The sequence below is a fragment of the Saccopteryx leptura genome, chromosome 1, assembly GCF_036850995.1.
Source record: "Saccopteryx leptura isolate mSacLep1 chromosome 1, mSacLep1_pri_phased_curated, whole genome shotgun sequence".
NCBI classification, from domain to species: domain Eukaryota; kingdom Metazoa; phylum Chordata; class Mammalia; order Chiroptera; family Emballonuridae; genus Saccopteryx; species Saccopteryx leptura.
Genome location: NC_089503.1, coordinates 486,413 through 507,992, shown reverse-complemented (window position 1 = coordinate 507,992; position 21,580 = coordinate 486,413). Strand labels below are relative to the sequence as shown.

At 54.0% G+C, this 21,580-nt stretch overlaps 2 protein-coding genes across 2 annotated transcripts; both read right to left on the bottom strand.

Annotated features, from left to right (window-relative positions):
- Positions 1–4,291: 4,291 nt before the first annotated feature.
- LOC136392430 (interferon-induced transmembrane protein 3-like) lies at positions 4,292–5,457 on the bottom strand. Its single transcript, XM_066364624.1, has 2 exons — positions 5,121–5,457; positions 4,292–4,590 (listed from the first exon to the last, which is right to left on the bottom strand). The coding sequence occupies exons 1-2, from the start codon at positions 5,367–5,369 to the stop codon at positions 4,432–4,434; spliced, it is 408 nt and encodes a 135-aa protein (XP_066220721.1). The 5' UTR covers positions 5,370–5,457; the 3' UTR covers positions 4,292–4,431.
- Positions 5,458–16,576: 11,119 nt separating this feature from the next.
- LOC136392283 (interferon-induced transmembrane protein 3-like) lies at positions 16,577–17,729 on the bottom strand. The gene is made up of 2 exons (XM_066364402.1): positions 17,400–17,729; positions 16,577–16,876 (listed from the first exon to the last, which is right to left on the bottom strand). Exons 1-2 carry the CDS (start codon positions 17,583–17,585, stop codon positions 16,697–16,699), a joined length of 366 nt encoding a protein of 121 aa, XP_066220499.1. The 5' UTR covers positions 17,586–17,729; the 3' UTR covers positions 16,577–16,696.
- Between the last annotated feature and the right edge of the window lie 3,851 nt (positions 17,730–21,580).

Genomic DNA, 21,580 nt, shown 5'->3' with positions numbered 1-21,580 from the left:
TGTGCTTTGCTTGAGCCAGCGACCTCGGGCTCAAGCCGGAGAGCCTTGCTGGGGACCTTGGAGTCTCGAACCTGGGTCCTCTGCGTCTCAATCTGACGCTCTATCCACTGCGCCATCACCTGGTCAGGCTGGGGACAGGGGTCTTGCTGAGAGTCCCACCTGCCCCTGAGACTGAGCCCACCCACCCCCGTCCCACCTACTGGCTGCTCTGGAACTGGGGTGAAGCGTGTCCTCAGGCCCTGCCTGCACCTGGGACCCAGGCAACACGTGGAGAAGAATTTGGGGTGGAAAAGAATTTGAAATGAAAGTCCCTTTTTTTCCAGCGGTTTGAAGCCTGAGCCAGGTTTGGTTCCTTTGGGGAATGGTAGTCCTGGTCCAGAAGGTCCTTGGCCCCCAAGGGCCCCATCAGCTTCAGAAGGCTGCAGGGGGCCCTGGCCGGTTGGCTCAGTGGTAGAGCGTCGGCCTGGCGTGTGGGGGACCCGGGTTCGATTCCCAGCCAGGGCACATAGGAGAGGCGCCCATTTGCTTCTCCACCCCCCCTCCTTCCTCTCTGTCTCTCTCTTTCCCTCCCGCAGCCAAGGCTCCATTGGAGCAAAGATGGCCCGGGCGCTGGGGATGGCTCCTTGGCCTCTGCCCCAGGCGCTAGAGTGGCTCTGGTCGCGGCAGAGCAATGCCCCGGAGGGGCAGAGCATCGCCCCCTGGTGGGCAGAGCGTCACCCCTGGTGGGCGTGCCGGGTGGATCCCGGTCGGGCGCATGCGGGAGTCTGTCTGACTGTCTCTCCCGGTTTCCAGCTTCAGAAAAATAAAAAAAAATTTAAAAAATAAAAAAAATAAAAAAAAGAAGGCTGCAGGGGGCAGGACTGGGGGGGGGGGCCACAGGCCGCGTGTGGAGAGAACCCAGGGGTTCCCTGCTCTTCAGGTGGAGAAGAAACCCCAGGCCTGACCTGGAAATAGGCTCCGTACCTGGTTCTGTCCGTGTTTCCAGACGTGTGGGCACTAAAGGGTGCCCCTGGCAGACCCTACCTACAAGCAGTGGGGCAGGAGCATTGGGAGCTGGGGCTGCCGTAGCCTGCCCCTTCCTCCCTGTACCCCGGACCCCAGCTGTGGCTCTTCCCCACTCCCCACCCTCAACCTCTTATCTGACTCCACAGCAGCGCCCTGACTCCAGGACGCAGCTCGTGGGTTGGGGTTCCCAGGATAAGCCACTGGAGCTCATGGGGATGCCCCTGCCCCCCGGAGTTCTACATCTGAGCAGGAGACGGGCCAGGACCAAGGGAAGCCGCCCCTATTGGAGGGGAGGCTGGTGGACCCGCTCCTGTGGGTTCAGGGAAGGGTTTGCTCCTCGGTGGGACAGGAGAGGGAGCTTCGCCACGTGACCCAACCCGGCCTGGGAGCCTGGGGCCGGTTGTACATCCCTTCCAGGCAGCGGGCAGGAAGGCGGTCAGCACGGTCAGCACGGGAAGAGACCCCGTCTGAGCTGCTGTGACGTGAGACGAGGGTGCTGCTACGTAGGAGCACTCTCTCGTGCAGCCAGCAATCTTGAGCTCTGGAGAAATTACATGGACGCTTGTGTGATAAGGTGCCAAGGAATTGCAAACATTGTTAACATGAGTCTTTTTAAAGGAAGAGTCAGGCCCCCTTATCCCTCCTCTCTGAAAAGAAAGAAACCCAGAGAAAGAGATTAAAGGGGCAAAAGTTAGTTAGTATCTAATCATATTTCTCTGGAAGGATAAAACTTATCTGGAAACTCCCCCTTCTCCTTCCTTAAGATCTTTTTGGAAGAAAATGTTTACATATCTTAATTAATTGTAATTCCGACACTGATTCTAACTCTTCCTCCCCTCCTGGAGTCCTGAGAGTGACATATACTAACGCGAGCCCACTCCCCTTGCTTGAAAAACCTTCATTCTGTAACATTTTTATGCTTTCTAATAATCATCCCTCTTGAAATCCTTTATATGTATAAAACTTGTAAACTAAACAAGCGGAGACTAGCGTAAAATAAGCTAGCCCCAACACTTTCAGCAAAGGTTATTTTCATTTAGCCTCTCTCCTTATCCTAAGCTAACCATTTCGGCGTGGCCACAGCGATGGGGGGTAGACACTGGAAGATTTGGCAATGTCTTTGCAGGGTATGTAAAACAATGATCATACTGTGTTATCTTGTGGTCTGGATGTGTAAGAACGCTTTTTCCTTTCAAAAGATCCTGTATAGATGTAAGCTTGTTAGTCATTGACTATTGTACCATGCTCCCTCCTTACCCACCCCAAACAGTACTTCCGGTACTTGATTTTGTATATAAGAAGGTCTAAAACAATAAGAGAGCCTACATCATATGGCCAACATATGGCCCATGGGCTGGATCCAGCCTGCGAAATGAGTTTATGCGGCCCGCAATTAAATTTTTAATATTCTCCGCTACTTTAAAATCTCAGCTACTTAGAAGTGGAAGTGTCTTTGATTATTGGAAATCGAGATATTTAAGAAGATAGTGATATGCGGAAAAGAATTCCGTGTGTGACTAATCTAGGGTTAACTTCCAATAATTGGTTGAATGGATTCGCGATACTTTTTTATTTTTTAGAAAAATTTTATTATAAAGATTTACAATTTTTGTACTCGTCTGTACTCGATATGAACTGTTTGACGTTTAGCGGCGATGTGAAACCCACATTCTTTTAGGCAGAGTTTGCCAGTGTGCGCCTAAGGTCAAACAATTCGTTATTTTTGGGGTCAAGTGTGCCGAATCAAGTTGGCATTGTAGCACAGACAATAGCTGCAGTTGATAACTGAAAACGTGTCCAGGCTGTTTGTAAAACGAAATAATTGTTTTATTTGCGATATAACCCCTTCAAGCTCATTCTATTAATTAAATATTGTTTCGGGCCCTGGCCGGTTGGCTCAGCGGTAGAGCGTCGGCCTGGCGTGCGGGGGACCCGGGTTCGATTCCCGGCCAGGGCACATAGGAGAGGCGCCCATTTGCTTCTCCACACCCCCCCTCCTTCCTCTCTGTCTCTCTTCCCCTCCCGCAGGCGCTGGGGATGGCTCCTTGGCCTTTGCCCCAGGCGCTAGAGTGGCTGTGGTCAGGGCAGAGCGACCCCCGGAGGGGCAGAGCATCGCCCCCTGGTGGGCGTGCCGGGTGGATCCCGGTCAGGCGCATGCGGGAGTCTGTCTGTCTCTCCCCGTTTCCAGCTTCAGAAAAATACAAAAAAAAAAAAAAAAAATTGTTTCGATATTTATACGGTATGGATAAATATCCAGTTTGGATATTTATACGGTATGTAATTATATTTTTATTAAAATAATATCGGATATTAAAAATGTTTTCACTCGTTTACATTTATCCATAAACAAATTACATAATAAAATTGTTGTTTACTTAAACAAATCGTTTTAGTATTTAACATTCTTTAATTTTAATATTTCATCTGGCCCATGAAAAAATTTTTTTCTAAATCTGGCCGGAGTGGGGCAAAAACTGTAGGCCACGCCTGGCCTACACGATTTGGGATCGTGCCCCGTGCAGCTAGCTGGCTAATTAATAAACTCACATTTCTTCTGTAACCCGCCTGGTGTCTCTATGTAACCCGCGGATGGCAGTACTTTATAACACTTGCAGCTGCAGGTCAGTGGAAAGGTCCTGGGTGATGCCCGCGGGACTCAGTGAGCAGCCTAGGTCCTGGGAGACCACCAGTCGCTCAGGTGTCACCGATGCGCGGGTGGGCGTTGCGAGGACGGTGGGTGGGGAGAAGTCTTGGCAGCGGTTGAGAAAGCGGTGGGAGCCTGCGGGTTGGGCAGAGGGCGGAGCCACACGGGGGGCGGAGCATCGGCAGGGGGCGGGGCGCGGGCCTGAGTGGGAGGGCCGGGCGGGCGGGGCCTGAGTGGGAGGGCCGGGCGGGCGGGGCCTGGGGCGCGAGGCGGTGCCCAGGCACGTGGAGGAGGCTGAGGGGTGGGAACATCTCTGCGGTTTCCCCAGCCACCCTCGCCCGCCTTCGGGAGACCGTCCCCCTCCTGCTGTGCCTGGAGGGAAACCCGGAGGAACACAGCGGGGCGTAGGGGACTCTGGGAGGTGCCCAGAACGGGTCAGGGCCTCAGGCGGGCAAGGGCAGAGAGCAGGCCAGGTGTACTCCTGCAGGAGGGGGGCCTGGCCCTCCTGGCTGTGGACTCTGGCCCTTCCTGACCTCTGGGCGGGCAGCAAGCGGGTGGGACAGGGACAGGTGGGGTGGGCTGAGTCTCAGGGGCAGGTGGGACGCGCAGCAGGGCCCCTCCCCAGGTAAAAACAGAGCACTGTCACATACAAGTCCTTTATTGAATTCCATTGTAGACACATGTGCGTATAAACAGCTGTGGAAAGGGTGACGGCCTCAGGCGATGGGCAGCTACTAGAGGCTTCGGTAACTCTTTCAAATAACGTCAAAATTTCCTGGAAATTAGTTATGAACCTGTACTATGGCAAAAACAATGGCTGCGACGATGACACCAATTATGCCAAAGATGCCCAGGATCAGGGCCCAGATGTTCAGGCACTTGGCGGTGGACGCGTAGCTCTGCGCCCCGATCACGTCGCCCACCATCTTCCGGTCCCTAGACTGGGGGAGAAGAGATGGTGAGGGGGGCTTGGAGCGGGTCCCGGGGAGATCCAGGTGCTATGACTGAGGTCCTGCCCTGGCTGGTCCCTACCCAGACCACCTCCACCAGCCCTTCAGCCAGATCAGGGGCCCTCCCCTCCCCGACCCTGGGCCAGAGCAGGACAGCGCCAGGTGGGCCCCTCCCTCAGACTCTCAGCCTCTCCAGGGGCCCCAGGGCTCCTCCTCCCCCTGCCCTGGCCCCTCTGCTGGCCTCTCACCCCACATGGGGCAGCGTCTTTGAGGACCTTTTCCTTTTTCTGGACCAGACTTGAGGTCTGAGATGGATGTGTGAAGGACATAATTTCTCTAATTAGGCTGGAAAGGAGGGCTCCTGGGGTGGTGGAGACATAGGTGACCCTCCCCTCTGCACGCACGGGCATACAGCCCTCCCCCCGCGGACTCTCACTGGGAGTCCCCAGTCCCAAGGGCCACCAGGGCAGGAGACCTCTGCGGGCTCACACACAGTCTCTGACGAAGCCCCACGCACCCACCTTCACTGAGTAGGCGAAGGCCACGAAGCCCAGGCAGAAGGGGTTGAGGAAGAGCGTGTTGAACAGCGACCAGACGATGTGGTCGGGCACGGCGGTCTCAGTCTGGATGTTGACCACGGTGGTCCTCAGGGGTGCCGAGCTCTGGGACGCCCCCAGCATCATCACCTCGTGCTCCTCCTTGAGCACGTCATAGGGTGGGGAGGCTCCGGTGTGCGGGCTAGCGAGGAAAGGCTGGAAATTGCGGTTCATGGCGCCGAAACTGAGCAGCTGCCCTCTGGATCTCAGGAAGATGGGGATTCAGTGGGTAGTTTCGATTTCTCCAAAATTTTCTGTTTCCTGGGCTTGTGAAATGGAGCATTGGCTGCATTCCTAGATGCGTCACCGCTGAGAAGTGTCAGGTTACACAAGCGCCCAGCAGAGGAAGCTGAGGGTCCGGGGCTGGGGCGGGGGTGGGGGTGGGAGGTCTTCCTGCCCTTATCACTCTAGTCAGGCTTTGTCTCAGCTATCCTGGTGTCTCAGGGAGTGAGGGGCACTTGGGGACCGTTGTGTAGACATCAGCACCCCTTCAAAAGGCCAGCAGAATTTATGTCTACGAAGTGTGCTTCTTTGTCCTAACGACTATTTTAGGCTTATTGTTTTTAAAAAACAGAGCAGCTGTGAAAATGAAGCAGAAATCACCTTTGTAAGAGGTTTTACCTTCTCAGTGAGTCTCGCTGCTGTACCTGGTTGAGGGGTGACCTCTTCTGTGGCTATGCTTCCCACTGCCGGAGACAGAGGGCTCCCACAACTCCCTGCCTTGTTTACTGTGCTCTTCCTGGTCAGCTCCCCATGAGTGGCCTCTGCCTCCCCCGCCATGTTCTGTGTTAGCTGGAGATCTTTTTTTTTTTTTTTTTTTTTTGACAGAAACAGAGAGAGAGTCAGAGAAAGGGACAGATAGGGACACAGAGAGACAGAAAAAGGAAAAAGATGAGAAGCATCAAGTCTTCATTGCGGCGCCAGAGTCGTTCATTAATTGCTTTCACATATGTGCCTTGACCAAGGGGTTACATCAGAGCAAGTGCTCCCTTGCTCAAGCCAGCGACCTTGGGCTCAAGCCAGCGACCCCGAGCTCAAGCTGGTGAGCTGTGCTCAAGCCAGCGACCTTGGGATTTCACACATGGGTCTTTTGCATCCTAGCTGACGCTCTATCCACTGCACCACCGCCTGGTCAGGCTGGAGATAATATTTTTAAATATTTCTTTTACTCATTGATTTTAGAAAGACAGAGAGAGGGAGGAGAGGAGGGAGAGAGAAGCTTTCATCTTTTGCTTCACTTAGTTCTTCATTCAATTCACTGGTCACTTCTTGCACATGCCCTGCCTAGATACCAAACACATGACCTAGGTAGTTCAGGAGGACGCTCTAACTGACTGAGCTATCAGGCCAGAACCTGGTGATAGTTACAGTGATGGTTCCTCAGTGTTCTAGGTCTCCCATGTCTGCAGGAGGCACACAAGCTAGCAAACTCTTGGTTGTCTACTGTTAATCTGTTTTTCTTTCTCCTTCTCCTTCTCCTTCTCCTTCTCCTTCTCCTTCTCCTTCTCCTTCCTCTTCCTCTTCCTCTTCCTCCTCTTCTTCTTCTTCTTCTTCTTCTTCTTCTTCTTCTTCTTCTTCCTTTTTTTAAGTGAGAGGGAAGATAGTGAGACTTTCACACCCGCCCCACCTGGGATCCACTGAGCAACCCCTCTCCAGGTTGATGCTCAAATCAACCAAGCTATTTTTAGTGCCTGAGGCCTACGCTTGGACCAACTGAGCCACTGGCTGTGGTGGGGGTGGGGAGAGGGAAAGAAAGGGGAGCGGTGGAGAAGCAGATGGCGGCTTCTCCTATGTGCCCTGACCTGGAATCAAACCCAGGTTGTCCACACGCTGGGCTGATGCTCTAGCCACTGAGCCATACAACCAGAGCCGTTAATCTGTTTTTCATACAGGGGTGTCTCAGCCAGGAACCTAAAAATGTTACAGTTTCCAAGTTTTCATGGCAATGCTTCAAAAGACCAGATCTCGAACGGTGAGACTTTGGAGTATGGAAAGTCCATTGACGGAGAAGGCATCCACCATGAAGCTGGGAGACCTAACTAGTTCCTTAACGCTGTCTTGCTCATGGGACTAGGTTAAGGGTTTTTAAGGGTTAGGGGAACAGAAATGTGGAAGGCTGCTTCATTGGAGGACCTTAAACAGTGGCCATGTCTGGTAAGGGGTGTCAGCATCGAATCTACCTGGAGAGCTAGCCCTCTGCATTTTTTTTTTTTTTTTTTTTAGAGATAGGGAGAGAGAGAAACAGGAACATCAAGCTGCTCTTGCATGTGCCCTTGAGGTGGGAGCAAGCCTCCCTTCTGGTTTGAGAGGGGAGAAACCAGAAGAATACCAGGGAAAGGAGCCAGCGGGGATGACTGAGTCGGCCAGTTATTAATTAACCACATCCCATTGTTCTCTAACCGGTTGCTTAGAGCCACTTACAATACAAAGCAAGAGAAGCAGAATCTGTATGTAGCTACGGCCAGTGATCTGGAAACCCCTTCCTCCTTGCTGACGCCAAGGAGACTCCCCCTCCCCTCTCCTTGAGTTCTGGGAAACTGCTGGGCAGACAGACCAGTTTGTAAAATTTGTGCTTTTTGAGTTTGCTTACTTTTATTGTTAAAAAAGGCGCTGGGCAGCCACGTGTGCACTTGCCTGCAGAGCAGGGCAGTTGATTGCAAATTGTGGGTTAACTTCCTGCACGGGAAGGGCCATTGTTATACTAATATTCTCCTGGTTGTAGAACGAAAAGATTGTATCAGGGTTTTCCAGCCCTGTGTGTGTTTCCTCGTGTTAGCCAGTACGAGTTTTGAATAAAAGAATGGTGTTGGGCAGATAAAATGTATTATGCTCACTTTGTTAAAGTGGCGCTGCCCACGTGGAGGCCGTTGCCCAGGTGATATTAATGTGTGTCTCTGTGGGCTGTGGGCAGGCAGGATCGTTGTAGCCTGGGGCTTGGTTTTGGGATTAAGCCTTTCCCACCCTTTTTTTTTTTTTTTTTTTTAATTTATTTTTTACAGAGGCAGAGATAGACAGGGACAGACAGACAGGAACGGAGAGAGATGAGAAGCATCAATCATCAGTTTCTCGTTGCGTGTTGCGACTTCTTAGTTGTTCATTGATTGCTTTCTCACATGTGCCTTGACCGTGGGCCTTCAGCAGACCGAGTAACCCCCTGCTGGAGCCAGCGACCTTGGGTCCAAGCTGGTGAGCTCTTTGCTCAAGCCAGATGAGCCCGCGCTCAAGCTGGCGACCTCGGGGTCTCGAACCTGGGTCCTTCCACATCCCAGTCCGACGCTCTATCCACTGCGCCACCACCTGGTCAGGCCTTTCCCACCCTTTTTGATGTGGGGCGGTACAATCCAATCATGCCTCAGAGAAGTGACTTTGTATTAGAGACTTCCCTATTTTGTATATTGGATTAAAGGTTTTGAATCTACACTATAAAATGGGGGCAGAACAGGAGCTTGCTCTCTTGGTTCCTGAGATTAGCATTAGAGAGCAGAGAGCAGAAAGAGGCCATGTGGCCAGGAGAAGCAGCCAATAGCGGAGTATTGAGTGAGAGGCCAGTTTGTGCAGTTTGACGCTGGAGAAGGAAGGAGATGGGGAACAGAGGTGAATAAGTCTGGTGAGCTAGAAACCTTTGATTCTAGGAAACTCGGACAAATCAGTAGCTTTGTGAGCACTGAATGTGAGTGGGTTTTGGAGCCCAGTGTGTGTTTTTACTTGCCCACTGGGTGCAAGCTAGAATTAAAGGTAATGGCCCATCAGTTCTTGGCTCCATTGTTTCTTTACCGACTGTCCGAATCCAATGCGAACCTGCATGTGAATGGCCACGATGGCGGCTCCTGGCCTTACAAATGGCCCACCATTTTTTGGCTCCACTGTTTCTATATCGTCTGCCGGAATCTAATGGGAACCTGCATGTGTATGGCCACGACAGCCCCGACTACTGGCCACACAGAAACCTTAAACAAAGAAATCACAGGCCCGTTGCTTAGATACTAGTGTAAAGGTATATAACCTGTGAGAAAATCTAATTCAGGGAGCTCTTGCTTTGGCGCTGCGAACCCCACGTGCTCTGCTGGCTACTAATAAATTCTCCTCCCTCCATTAATTAAGTCATCGGAGTGTCTTATCCTCTGTCACGGTTGCTCCTGCAACATCCTGACCGGGGACTTGAACTGGCAACCTCCACGTTCCAGGCCTACGTTCCCACCGAGCTATCTGGCCTGGGCTCACTTTTTTTTTTTTATTGATTGATTTGTGTTGGGCAGATAAAATATATTATGCTCACTTTGTTAAAGATGGCACTGCCCACATGGAAGCCTGTCGCCCAGGTGATATTAATGTGTGTTGGGGGTGGGCTGTGGGCAGGCAGGATCCTTGTAGCCTGGTTGGTTACAAGGACTAAACCTTTCCCACCCTTTTTGATGTGGGGTGGTGCAATCCCATCATGACTCAGATAAGTGACTTTGTATTAGAGACTTCCCTATTTTGTATATTGGATTGAAGGTTTTGATTTCTACACTATAAAGGGGGCAGAACGGGAGCTTGTGCTCTTAGTTCCTGATATTAGCATTAGAGAGGAGAGAGGAGAGCAGAGAGAGGCCACGTGGAGGAGGCCAGGAGAAGCAGCCAAGATGGCAGAGTGTTGAGTGAGAAGCCAGTTTGTGCAGAGTTTGTGCAGGGAGAAGGAAGGAGATGGGGAACAGAGGTGAATAGGTCTGGTGAGCTAGAAACCTTTGATTCTAGGAAACTCAGGTAAGTCAGTAGCTCTGTGAGCACTGAATGTGAGTGGGTTTTGGAGCCCAGTGTGTGTTTTTACTTGCCCGCCGGGTACAAGCTAGGATTAAAGATGATGGCTGTAAAGCCAGTAGCCACGGCCACCATCACAGCAGCCCGGTCCATGCAGGTTCGCATTGGATTCGGACAGTCGGTAAAGAAACAGCGGAGCCAAAAACTGATGGGCCATAGTCTTTAATTCTAGTTTGCACCCGGCGGGCAAGTAAAAATACACACTGGGCTCCAAAACCCAGTCACATTCAGTGCTCACAAAGCCACTGACTTATCCGAGTTTCCTAGAATCAAAGGTTTCTAGCTCACCAGACTTATTCACCTCTGTTCCCCATCTCCTTCCTTATCCCAGATACAAACTCTACACAAACTGGCATCTCACTCAGCACTCCACCATCTTGGCTGCTTCTCCTGGCCTCCTCCACGTGACCTTTCTCTGCTCTCCTCTGCTCTCTCTTCTAATGATAATCTCAGGAACCAAGAGCACAAGCTCCCGCTCCATCCCATTTTATAGTGTAGATTCAAACCCTTAATCCAATATACAAAACAGGGAAGTCTCTAATACAAAGTCACTTCTCTGAGGCATGATTGGATTGTACCACCCCACATCAAACAGGGTGGGAAAGGCTTAATCCCAAAACCAAGCCCCAGGTTACAATGATCCCCAACACACATTAATATCACCTGGGCGACGGCCTCACGTGGGCAGCGCCATCTTTAACAAAGTGAGCATAATACATTTTATCTGCCCAACAGTGAGCATAATATATTTTATCTGCCCAACAATGGCCCACCAGCCTTTGGCTCTGTTGTTTCTTTGCCGACTGTCCGAATCCAGTGCGAACCTGTAAGGGCCAGGCTGCTGTGATGGTGGCCGTGGCTACTGGCTTTACAATTTGGTTTTTTAAAAAGGGACAGAAAGATGAAAGGAGAGAGAAGTGAGGGCCCCAATGTGAAAATCACAAATCTACATTCCTTACTCTTCTTTAACGTTCATCTGCACAACAGTGTGTTCTAAGCACCCGTAGAAATGTTCAATCCGTCCATAGGTGAAAAACATTGCAAATGAAAACACCAATCATGAAGCAATATAGGCCTGACCAGGCGGTGGCGCAGTGGATAGAGCGTCGGACTGGGATGCAGAGGACCCAGGTTCGAGACCCCGAGGTCACCAGCTTGAGCGTGGGCTCATCTGGTTTGAGCAAAGCTCACCAGCTTGAGCCCAAGGTTGCTGGCTCCAGCAAGGGGTCACTCGGTCTGCTGTAGCCCCCCCCCCCCCATCAAGGCACATATGAGAAAGCAATTATTGAACAACTAAGGTGCTGCAACAAAGAATTGATGCTTCTGGTCTCTCTCCCTTCCTGTCTGTCTGTCCCTATATGTCCTTCTCTCTGACTCTCTCTGTCTCTGTCACAAAAAAAAAAACAAAGAAAAATAAACAAAAGAAGCAATGTGGAAGCATCTTAAATAACAGTTTTGTTGTTTTTTGTCAGGTATTATTCACTATTTTTTAAAAAATATTTTAAAACTTAAAATCTAGTTTTGTGTATGTAGAGCCAGAAGCCACGGCCAGGGCCACTATCACAGCAGCCTGGCCCATGCAGGTTCGCATTGGATTCGGACAGTCGGTAAAGAAACAACGGAGCCACAAACTGGTGGGCCATAGTCTTTAATTCTAGCTTGCACCCGGCGGGCAAGTAAAAACATACACTGGGCTCCAAAACCCAATCACATTCAGTGCTCACAAAGCCACTGACTTATCCGAGTTTCCTAGAATCAAAGGTTTCTGGCTCACCAGCCTTATTCTCCTCAGTTCCCCATCTCCTTCCTTATCCCAGATACAAACTCTTCACAAACTGGCATCTCACTCAGCACTCCACCATCTTGGCTGCTTTTCCTGGCCTCCTCCACGTGGCCTCCTTCCGCTGCTGGCTCTACTCTCTCATGCTAATCTCAGGAACCAAGAGCACAAGCTCCCGTTTTGTCCCCATTTTATATTGTAGCTTCACAACCTCTAATCCAATATACAAAATAGGGAAGTCTCTAATACAAAGTCACTTCTCTGAGGCATGATTGGATTGTACCACCCCACATCAAAAAGGGTGGGAAAGGCTTAATCCCAAAACCAAGCCTCAGGCTACAACGATTCTCAACACACATTAATATCACCTGGGCAACGGCCTCCACGTGGGCAGTGGCGCCATCTTTAACAAAGTGAGCATAATACATTTTATCTGCCCAACAGTGTACCTCTTTTATTACTCTTATTTAAGTATTAAATGCATGAAATAATAAACTACATTTTGGTATATCTTTTTTTATACTTAAAACGGTCATTAGCGCCGAGCACCAGTTGTTACAACTATTTGAATCCCACCACTGGGCCAGACCCTCTGCTTCCAGAAGACTTGGGCGTCCAAGTCCTGGCCGCGCCCTGGTTCTTCGGTCCCCTGTGTGCGCGTGGATACAGACTTGGTTCCAGGTGCAGCCAGAGGTCAAGATCCTCACCGCTGCTCACGCTTTGGCTTCACGATTGGCATCTTGGTCTGTTGTCTCTGAAAAGCTACTCAGTATCTGGTCAAGTTGGAGCACATCTTTTTGAGCTGGTCAAGTTGGATCACACCTTTTTGAGCTGGTTCTGTGGCTACAGAAGGGTAGAGAAAAAAAAATTATTTTTCTTATCCTAACCACTGTTTCCCCACCTCAGGCCCAAGCCTGTGCGGGTGCCACTGTCCCCAGGCAGGGCCCATACCAGTTGTCACACAGACCCCACACCCTATAAAGAGCCAGCCCCACCGTGGCCTCCACCTCTGCTGTGTCAACTCTCTCTCTCTCTGTCTTACTAGGTTTTCGGACACCAAAATTGACTTACTTCAGAATAAGAAAGGGTAGCGATGCAGACGTGGGGCCTCACGTGCCCGCGGAAAGAGGAGGAGGGAGCAGGACTCTCTCTCCCAGAGAAGAGGAAGTTAGAGTAGAGAAAGGGCTGTTACTCTGGGTTGTGTTGATCGGGGCGGGCACAGACAAGACCCCCTAGCGCCCGGCCAGGTTCCTCAAGCCACAGTGCCGAGCTCAGTCACAAGAAGAACGAACGTCAAAGCCACACAGCCAGGGCAGTCTGTATCGGTGGTGGCTTTCGACCTTTTTACGCTTGGTGACCAGTGACATTAGGAGAATTATTTCGGGGACAGCTAAGGCGGAAATCACCCTGAGCGTAAGAGAATTTGCCTAAGATCACTGGGTCTCTAATCTTCGTACAACATCAGGGCACCGAGGTGGTTCACTCTTTTGTGGGTCAGCACGGAATGTCTGGTGGGCAGAGCAGCCACTGAGAAACATGGGTCCATATGATGACAGTTACCCAGGCGCCGGCACCTGTAGGTAGCGGCATGGGGCTTGCTGTCTTGGCCAGATCAGAGCTCCTGACCACAGACCCAGCAAGCACAGAGTGCTCCTTCCACAAGAGGCTGAGAAATGTGGAGAAGGGCGTTTTCCTCCCAAGAGCGAGCAAGGGAAATAAAGCAAGAAGCCTCTGTAAGAAGGGCTGTTCCCCCAGGGTCTGGTCATTTGGGAAAGCCACCCGCCTCCACCAGGGTCTGGTCATTTGGGAAAGCCACCCGCCTCAGTCTAGACAACTGCAGTCAGGTCACCAGGCTGCATGCAGCTCCAGTCTGGGTTTGGTGACTTCTTGGGGTGTGACATGTACATCTACCAGTCAGCGCATGGGTGGGGTCCAGCAGCCAGGTTGCCTCCAACACGGACAGACGGGGCCCTTCCAGCCAGGCTGGAGGCCTGTGCTGCCTCGAAAAGTGTCCCCAGGCCAGAGGCGTGTGCCGCAGCAAAAAGTGTCCCCAGGCCAGAGGCGTGTGCCGCAGCAAAAAGTGTCCCCAGGCCAGAGGCGTGCGCAGCAGCAAAAAGTGTCCCCAGGCTGCAGAGTGGGGCCAGGCGTTCATCTCCATGGAGTGCAGCGACAAGATTGCTCCCCCAGAGCATGGCTGTCTTCAGTAGCGGTAGTTGGCTGTGACAACAGCGATGTGTGTTCCCGTCATCAGCTGTAGATGGCAAGAAGCAGCAGCCAGATGCATTGTTGGAATCCATGGGAGTCCGAAAGACCAGAGTAACAGGCTTTATTGAAAGGAAGAAAGGAACCCTGCCGGGCACTTCTCCTGGGGGAGAAGAGCGCTGGTTACAGACTAGGGGCGAGTTATATAGTGTTTGGGAGAGCCTGAGGGGATACTGAGGCAAAAGTCCTGGTGTGTCCGGAATGCTCCTCCTTGGGGGCTTCGAGCATGTGGGTGTTGAATCAAAAGTCCTGGTGTGTCCGGAATGCTCCTCCTTGGGGCGGCTTGTCAGCTTTTTGGAATTCCTTTGTCTCAGGGGCCATAGTCCAGTAAGGGTGAGGTCTGACAGATAAGCGGAACATCAAGAGGGCAGTTTGAAATTTACATATCTATCACGCCTGAGGTGCCCTGGAGTTATCTCAAAGATGAGAACTCTCGAGCCCAGAGGGGCGGATCTGAGATTTAAAGGGACCCATGGCAGTGCTCCTGGCCGAGGGATTTGGAGGGCCTCTCTGAATTTTGCCAGTTGGCGCTCAATAATATCCCTTAGAGCATTCAAGCGCACCTGAGGACTGAGGCGGTCGGTGTGGTGAAAAGGGAAAATTTCTGAAGCACCTGACCAGTAAAATGGGACTGCTGTGCCGTCCCAGAGGGTTCCCCAGGTGGGACCATCTCCTCTGACAGAAGAGGCCGTGGGCTGTCCACGGGAAAGTGTCCATTCAGTGAGGGGACACAGCGGCCACCACTGAGTCACATTCGGCCCATGAGATGGGGAAGCCGCGTGAAGTGTATTGGCCAAACCTCCAGTGGTCCAGGAGGCGACTGGAAACGCCCACGGGCACGTGGACCCGCTTCCCTGGGCTGTGCTTTGCGCAGGTGGTCAGCGAGGTGGGTGCCTGACGCGGCCGTGTTCCGTCCCCCCCCCCCCCACGACGGACTCGCGAGGGCCACCCTGTCGGTGGCCCGTGGTTGGCGCAGCTGCAGCCCTCGGGATGGACCCTGGCGTCTCCCGGGCGACGGGGCTGTGGTTTGGTCTGAACCAGAGCTTTCTCTTTTCATCAGACCACCCCTGGCTTTCCAGTCTCACTTCCCTTTCCTGGAGTCAACGTTGGGCGTCTCTGGAAAATTTTTCTAAGTTATCATCTGGGAAGATATCCGTTTGGGCAACGACAGAGGTGCGACTGCTGCTGATTCGCCAAGGGCAGCTTTCTTAGCAGAAGTGGCACAAGGTGACTTCGCTTAGCCTCCAGGAAAGTCACATCTAGCAGGTGCTGGGACTGTGAGCAGCTGACCCAGCAGGTACAAGTACGGCGTCCAGTGAGTCCCCAAACGCACAGGCCCTTCCTCAATTGTCTCCACCGGAGGCGAGGAAGCCGCGTGGTCCCACATCTTCCCAAAGTCACCCGCTTCTCCGAAGGCTGGGCTGCTGTCATTGCGAAGGTTGGCAGCTTTGGCCTTGGGCAAAATACAGTCCGGTGAGAGCGTATACATCAGCCCGCTGGGCCGACGTGTCCAAAGGCAAGGGTGCTGCCTGACGCCTTCCTAAGGGGTCACCCTCGCCTGCCCAGCATGCCACTGACCGCTGTCAGTTCTTAAATAGGCTCCCTCTGTGAACCATGAGCAGTGTCACCCACAGCAGTGGCCTGCAGCTCGCCGAGTGGTCAGCAGGCGATTGGTCAGTGTGGAGCCATCGTGGGAGCTTTGTAGTTGAGTGGAGGGGAGGAGAGCCCGGGGACCAGGCTGACTAACCTAGAAAGTGTCATGTGAGGGGAAGTCACCAAAGGAGGTCACAGGGACTTTGGTAGCTCATTGAAGGAAGAGGGCTGTAATGAGGGGCCGAGAGGGCTTCCCACACATGGAGTACACGCTGGTTAGAGGGGACCCCGTAACAATTTCCTCTGTGGTCCTTATCATTCAGGGAGTGGCCATAATGGCTTTAAAGTCGGGGCGTGGGCTGGTGGGCGGGGTGGGTGTCCGGCAGAGCAGTATCAGCCGGTTGGTTTGTGCAACGGGCAGAGCTGCCAGGTGAACAGGCCGATGTGGGCAGAGGGCTGACGGGCAGGCAGGTTAACCTGTGGGCTGTCAGGCAGGAGGAGAGCTGGCTGGTGGGGTGGAACCCGTGCTTGTGTGTCTGTCTGTGTCTGTGGTGTGGGGGGTGACGGGGGGCGGGTGGGTGGAAGCAGGTGGTAAAGCTCGGGGTGGAAGCATTACTGCGGTTTCCCCAGCTGCCCTCACACGCCCTCTCTCGGGGAGACCGTCCCCCTCCTGCTGTGCCTGGAGCAAAACCCAGAGGAACACAGCGGGGCATAGGGGACTCTGGAAGGTGCCCAGAACGGGTCAGGGCCTCAGGCGGGCAAGGGCAGAGAGCAGGCCAGGTGTACTCCTGCAGGAGGGTGGCCTGGCCCTCCTGGCTGTGGACTCTGGCCCTTCCTGACCTCTGGGCGGGCAGCAGGCGGGTGGGACAGGGACAGGTGGGGTGGGCTGAGTCTCAGGGGCAGGTGGGACGCGCAGCAGGGCCCCTCCCCAGGTAAAAACAGAGCACTGTCACATACAAGTCCTTTATTGAATTCCATTGTAGACACACGTGTGTATAAACAGCTGTGGAAAGGGCGACGGCCTCAGGCGATGGGCAGCTACTAGAGGCTTCGGTAAGTCTTCATAATGTCAGTTATGAAGTCTCCTGAAAATTTCAATCAGGGCAGGGATGACAACAACAATGACTGTGACGAGGACACCAATTGTGACAAAGATGCCCAGGACCAGGGCCCAGATGTTCAGGCACTTGGCGGTGGACGCGTAGCTCTGCGCCCCGATCACGTCGCCCACCATCTTCCGGTCCCTAGACTGGGGGAGAAGAGATGGGGAGGGGGGCTTGGAGGGGGTCCTGGGGAGACCCAGGTGCTATGACTGAGGTCCTGCCCTGGCTGGTCCCTGCCCAGACCACCTCCACCTGCCCTTCAGCCAGATCAGGGGCCCTCCCCTCCCCGACCCTGGGCCAGAGCAGGACAGCGCCAGGTGGGCCCCTCCCTCAGACTCTCAGCCTCTCCAGGGGCCCCAGGGCTCCTCCTCCCCCTGCCCTGGCCCCTCTGCTGGCCTCTCACCCCAACAGGAGTCAAGATTTCCTGAGCTATTCTGTTCTTTCTCCCAGAGCCTTGAGCCACATATTGAATCTGAGGGACATAATTTCTGGTGTTGTCAAGAGGGAACCCCTTGAAGTCTGCGGACAAAGCATGACCCCATGCACCCCATGCAGCCTCATTGCGAGCTCCACACACACACACTAGGGCTCCCCAGTCTCAGGGGCCATCCGGGCAGGAGACCTCTGTGGCTCACACACAGTCTCTGGAGAAGTCCCCCATGCACCCACCTTCACAGAGTAGGCGAAGGCCACGAAGCCCAGGCAGCAGGGGTTGAAGAAGAGCGCGTTGAACAGGGACCACACGATGTGGTCGGGCACGACTGTCTCGGTCTGGATGTTGACCACGGTGGACATCACGGGTCCCGAGTTCTGGGGCGCCCCCAGGATGGCCACTTCGTGTTCCTCTCTGTTCATCTCTGACTTTGGGGAGCAGGTGCTGGCTGCTTCTAGTGAAGACGGTGGGAGCTTCCTGACGCGGAGACCCGAGCAGTGTGTTTCCGTTGCTGGGACAGTGCTCAGGGCCCCTCCCTCTCCAGCATAGTTTTGATTTCTCAGAAGTTTCTGTTTCCTGAGGTTTTGAACACTGGCAATTTGCCTAGACCCTAGCAGGCTGGAAGAACTAACTGAGTGTCAGGTTACAAGGAAGGGAGTGAGGGAAAAGCCTGTTGTCTAACAGTGTGTTTTCAATCCCCGGCACCCAAGTCAGGGATATCTGCTCATTCAGGGCTGTGGGGGCCCCGGAGTCACCCCGTCCTTCCCACCCCAGGCCCAGCCTGTGCAGGGGTCACTGTCCCCATGCAGGACCCTTCCTAGTTGTCACACAGACCCCACACTCCAGCCCCAGAGGCAGTGCCAGCCCACACACAGCCCACCCCTCCCCTGTCCCAGGCCTCTTCTCCACAGTCCACACTCCACACGGGGCGGGGTGCCTCCCGGCTGCACCCCAGGACCCAAGAAACCCTGCTGTCTGTCCCATGGGAGCCTGGTGGCCCTATCTGGAGGGGCCACTGCAAACCACGGCATGGGGCTCCAAGACGAGAGGAGGCAGGTGTGCTGGGAGAGGGTCAGACGTGTCCAGGGTGTTGGCCAGCAGCCTCGAAACACAGGGACACATTTCACACCAGGAATGAGGCGATAAAGAAGGGTCGTGGGCACCAGCGAAGCCTATGGGGGCGGTGGCGTGTGCCGAACGGGCCCGGGCGTTCTCGAAATCACCCACTTTGTCTTCCCGCCTCAGTGCACTCCATGGAAAGCCGTGGACACGAGCGTGGAGAGAGGGGTGTCACCTGCGGAGAAGCGGGTGCTGGGACTCAGCGGCAGTGGTCACCACCCTGCCCTCAGCACCCCACGCCCCTGAGAGACCCCAGGGCAGGGCCGCCTCCCCTCTCCCCGGCCCTCCCCACTGTCTTCTAAGGGGCCACACTCAGTGCCAGCCTGGGGGACCCCCAGCTGCCTCCCCCTCCTCTCAGAGCCTCCAGCTGGCTGAGCTCCATGGGGACACTGTGGCCCCCGAGACCCTGGAATGGGACCCGTTCCAGTAGAGAGTGTCCTCAGATTTTGAAGGCCTGGTAAGAAAAAAAAGGGCTTTTTGATAAGACCTAAAATTTTTCATCAATAATATCTTCTGATTACATGTTGAGATATTATTTTGGATACATTGCTCCCAATAAAATAGATCATTAAAATGAGTCTTACCCGTGTCTGATTGTTTCTGTTTACTGTGGCTACTGGAATATTTAAAAGGGTGGGCCCCTCACAGACACGACACTCCCCGTGGAGGACCTGTGGGGCAGGAGAGGGGACCCGGTCCCTCCCACTGGCGTCCTTACGAGCCCAGGAGGAGGCGTCTGGTGAGGGTCAGGAGGGTCGCCGCGTGGACGCGCACCCTTGTCTGCTCCCCGGGTGCCCAGTGGGACAGCTCTCTTCCAGTCGGACTCCAGCCCCGGGTCCCTGCACAGCAGGAGGCAGGGGGGTCACACAGCGGCCGTCCCTGTCCCCAGCCCAGTAGGATCACTGGCGAGGTGGCGTATGTAGAGGCCAGTGCCACATGAGGGCTCAGCGTGTTCCGAGCCTTTCTCTTTTCTTATTTTATTCAGCTAGAGGCGGGGAGGCAGCAGGACAGACTTCCGCATAAGCCTGACCTGATCCACCCAGCAAGCCCCTACCTGATGCTGCTGTCCTGTTACTCAGCAACTGAGCTATTTTAGAGCCTGAGGTAGGACATGGAGCCATCCTCAGTAGCTAGGGCTAACATGCTTGACCATTTGAGTCACGGCTGCAGGAGAAGCGGAAAGAGAGAGAGAGAGAGAGAGAGAGAGAGAGAGAGAAAGGAGAGGGGGAGGGGTGGAGAAGCAGATGGGCGCTTCTCCTGTGTGCCCTGGCCAGGAATCGAACCCAAGACTTCCACATGCTGGGCTGATGTTGTACCACTGAGCCAACTGGCCAGGGCTTTCCAAGCCTTCTGTAATGGATTTCTAGGGGCCGATCACCAGAGAGGACAGAACAACTAGGTAACAGGTCTGACACCTCACATGGCTTTCTACTGGGCCCAGGACCTCAGACGGATGCTGCACGGGTGTATCTGGTGAGCACCGTCTGAGCAGAGTGATGAGCATGTGAAGTCCAGGCTCTGGAATGGCCTGGGCAGCATTTTAAGGAAAACACGGGACTGGACAGGGTCTCTCTCTGGCCGAGGGGAGGGCTTGATGGTGGAGTAGAGGCCGGGGTGAGGTGGGTGAGGGGTACACAGGGAGTGGCCAAGGCCCAGGTGGACCAGGGCACCCCTAGAAGAACTGGCAGGTGCAGTGCGAGCATGCACACCCCGGGGTCACAGGTACAGGACGTTAGAACCATCAGCAGGACCGTGGGGCCAGCCCTCTCCCCTCACCAGTGTGGGCTGCTCACCTGTCCCTGCGCCTCAGTTGGGTGCTGGGGGTGGGGGTGCAGGAGTCCTCTCTGCCGCTCAGAGCTTGCTGGAGAGGAGTCACAACCAGGCACCAACAGAGACTCTGCCTTTCTGACCTTCAGCTGAGGGCAGGAGACTTGGGACATTCCTTCCGCGGTGGGGGTGGGGGGGTGGGGAGGACAGTGTCCAAGCTTTCATGACCAGATGTCTGAATGAGGCCAGCGGTCACTGCTGCTGTCCCCCAGCGCCTTTGGCTCTCCTGAGTGGGTTGCTGGGTCAATCTGCCCGCCCCCTTGAATCTGGTCATATGCTGGGGGCTCACTGAGCTGTCTTCCTAGCGCCAGGTCCACGCCTGATGGTAGGGAGGAGTGTCCCCACGGTGACCTTCCCAGATGTGGTGGTCAGGGCTGCGGTGGCGGCCTGAACTCGCCCGCCCCGTTGCTGTTTCCCTTCTGGGGCCTCCTCAGCTCAGAGCTCTGAGCCGCTTCCCATGTTCTCCAAACCCCCCGGCGGAGCGTGGGCGGCTGCAGACACACAACAACCAACGATGAATCACTGCTCCCAGCATTTCTTCTGGCGGCTGCCTGGTGTGTTCAGACGTTGCTGTTGGGTAATTGTTAACTTTCCTCAGTGTGACACTTAAGAAATGTACAGCAAAGTGCATACATCTTAACCCTAGTGCCTCAGGAATTGCTAAGACGCAACATCTGCGAAATGACCCACGAGGTCAAACATTAGTGCGCTGCCCGCTCCGCGGAAGGCAGCCGCCCACCCCCCAGGGTGCGAGCCCCTCCCCCAGGGCGTCACCACCCTCCTGGCTGTATGCTGACCGCATCCCCGAATTTCTCCTCCGGCGTGTTCACCCCCAGGCCTGTGTCTCCTGGACCTGAGTGTAAAGTGAAACAGGACATGGTTTATTTTCGCTTGATTTCAGCGAAAGTCATGACCCACGTGTCTTGCGCTGAGTTCCCTCACTCGGAGGCACAGCCGGGACTGACGCAGACTCCACTGTATCCATCACTCACTGTGTCCACTCTGCAAGGGCTCATCTGCGCGACAGTGACCGTTACTGCCGAGGACAGAGCGTACCTTGGAGCAAGACTGTGCCGAGAACATCCGTGCTCCCGCCTCCCCTGATGGGGGTGGGATGCGGTTCTGTAGGATGAGAACCGGGTCAGGTCGTGTGTCTACACCCCCGAGAACCCGACCGCGTTGTTCTCTGCAGTGGTCATTGCCACGTCTTCCTGCACGGGTCCTGTGTTGGGGACGAAGCAATCAACTCACTGAAGAAAGGGCTCCTTTCCTTTGTCCGATGGCCACTTGCTGGCTACAGAGACAGCCACTGTTTGTCCGTGAACGTTGCATCCGGCAGCCTCTCCAGACTCGTACTGATTCTAATAACCCCTCTGCTCTGCTGTTTCTTATTATCTCATCTAAAAGCATGGCTATTCCACAGTCTTTCCCGGTTACCTCAGTGGTTCCCTATAAATTATAATGTAACCCT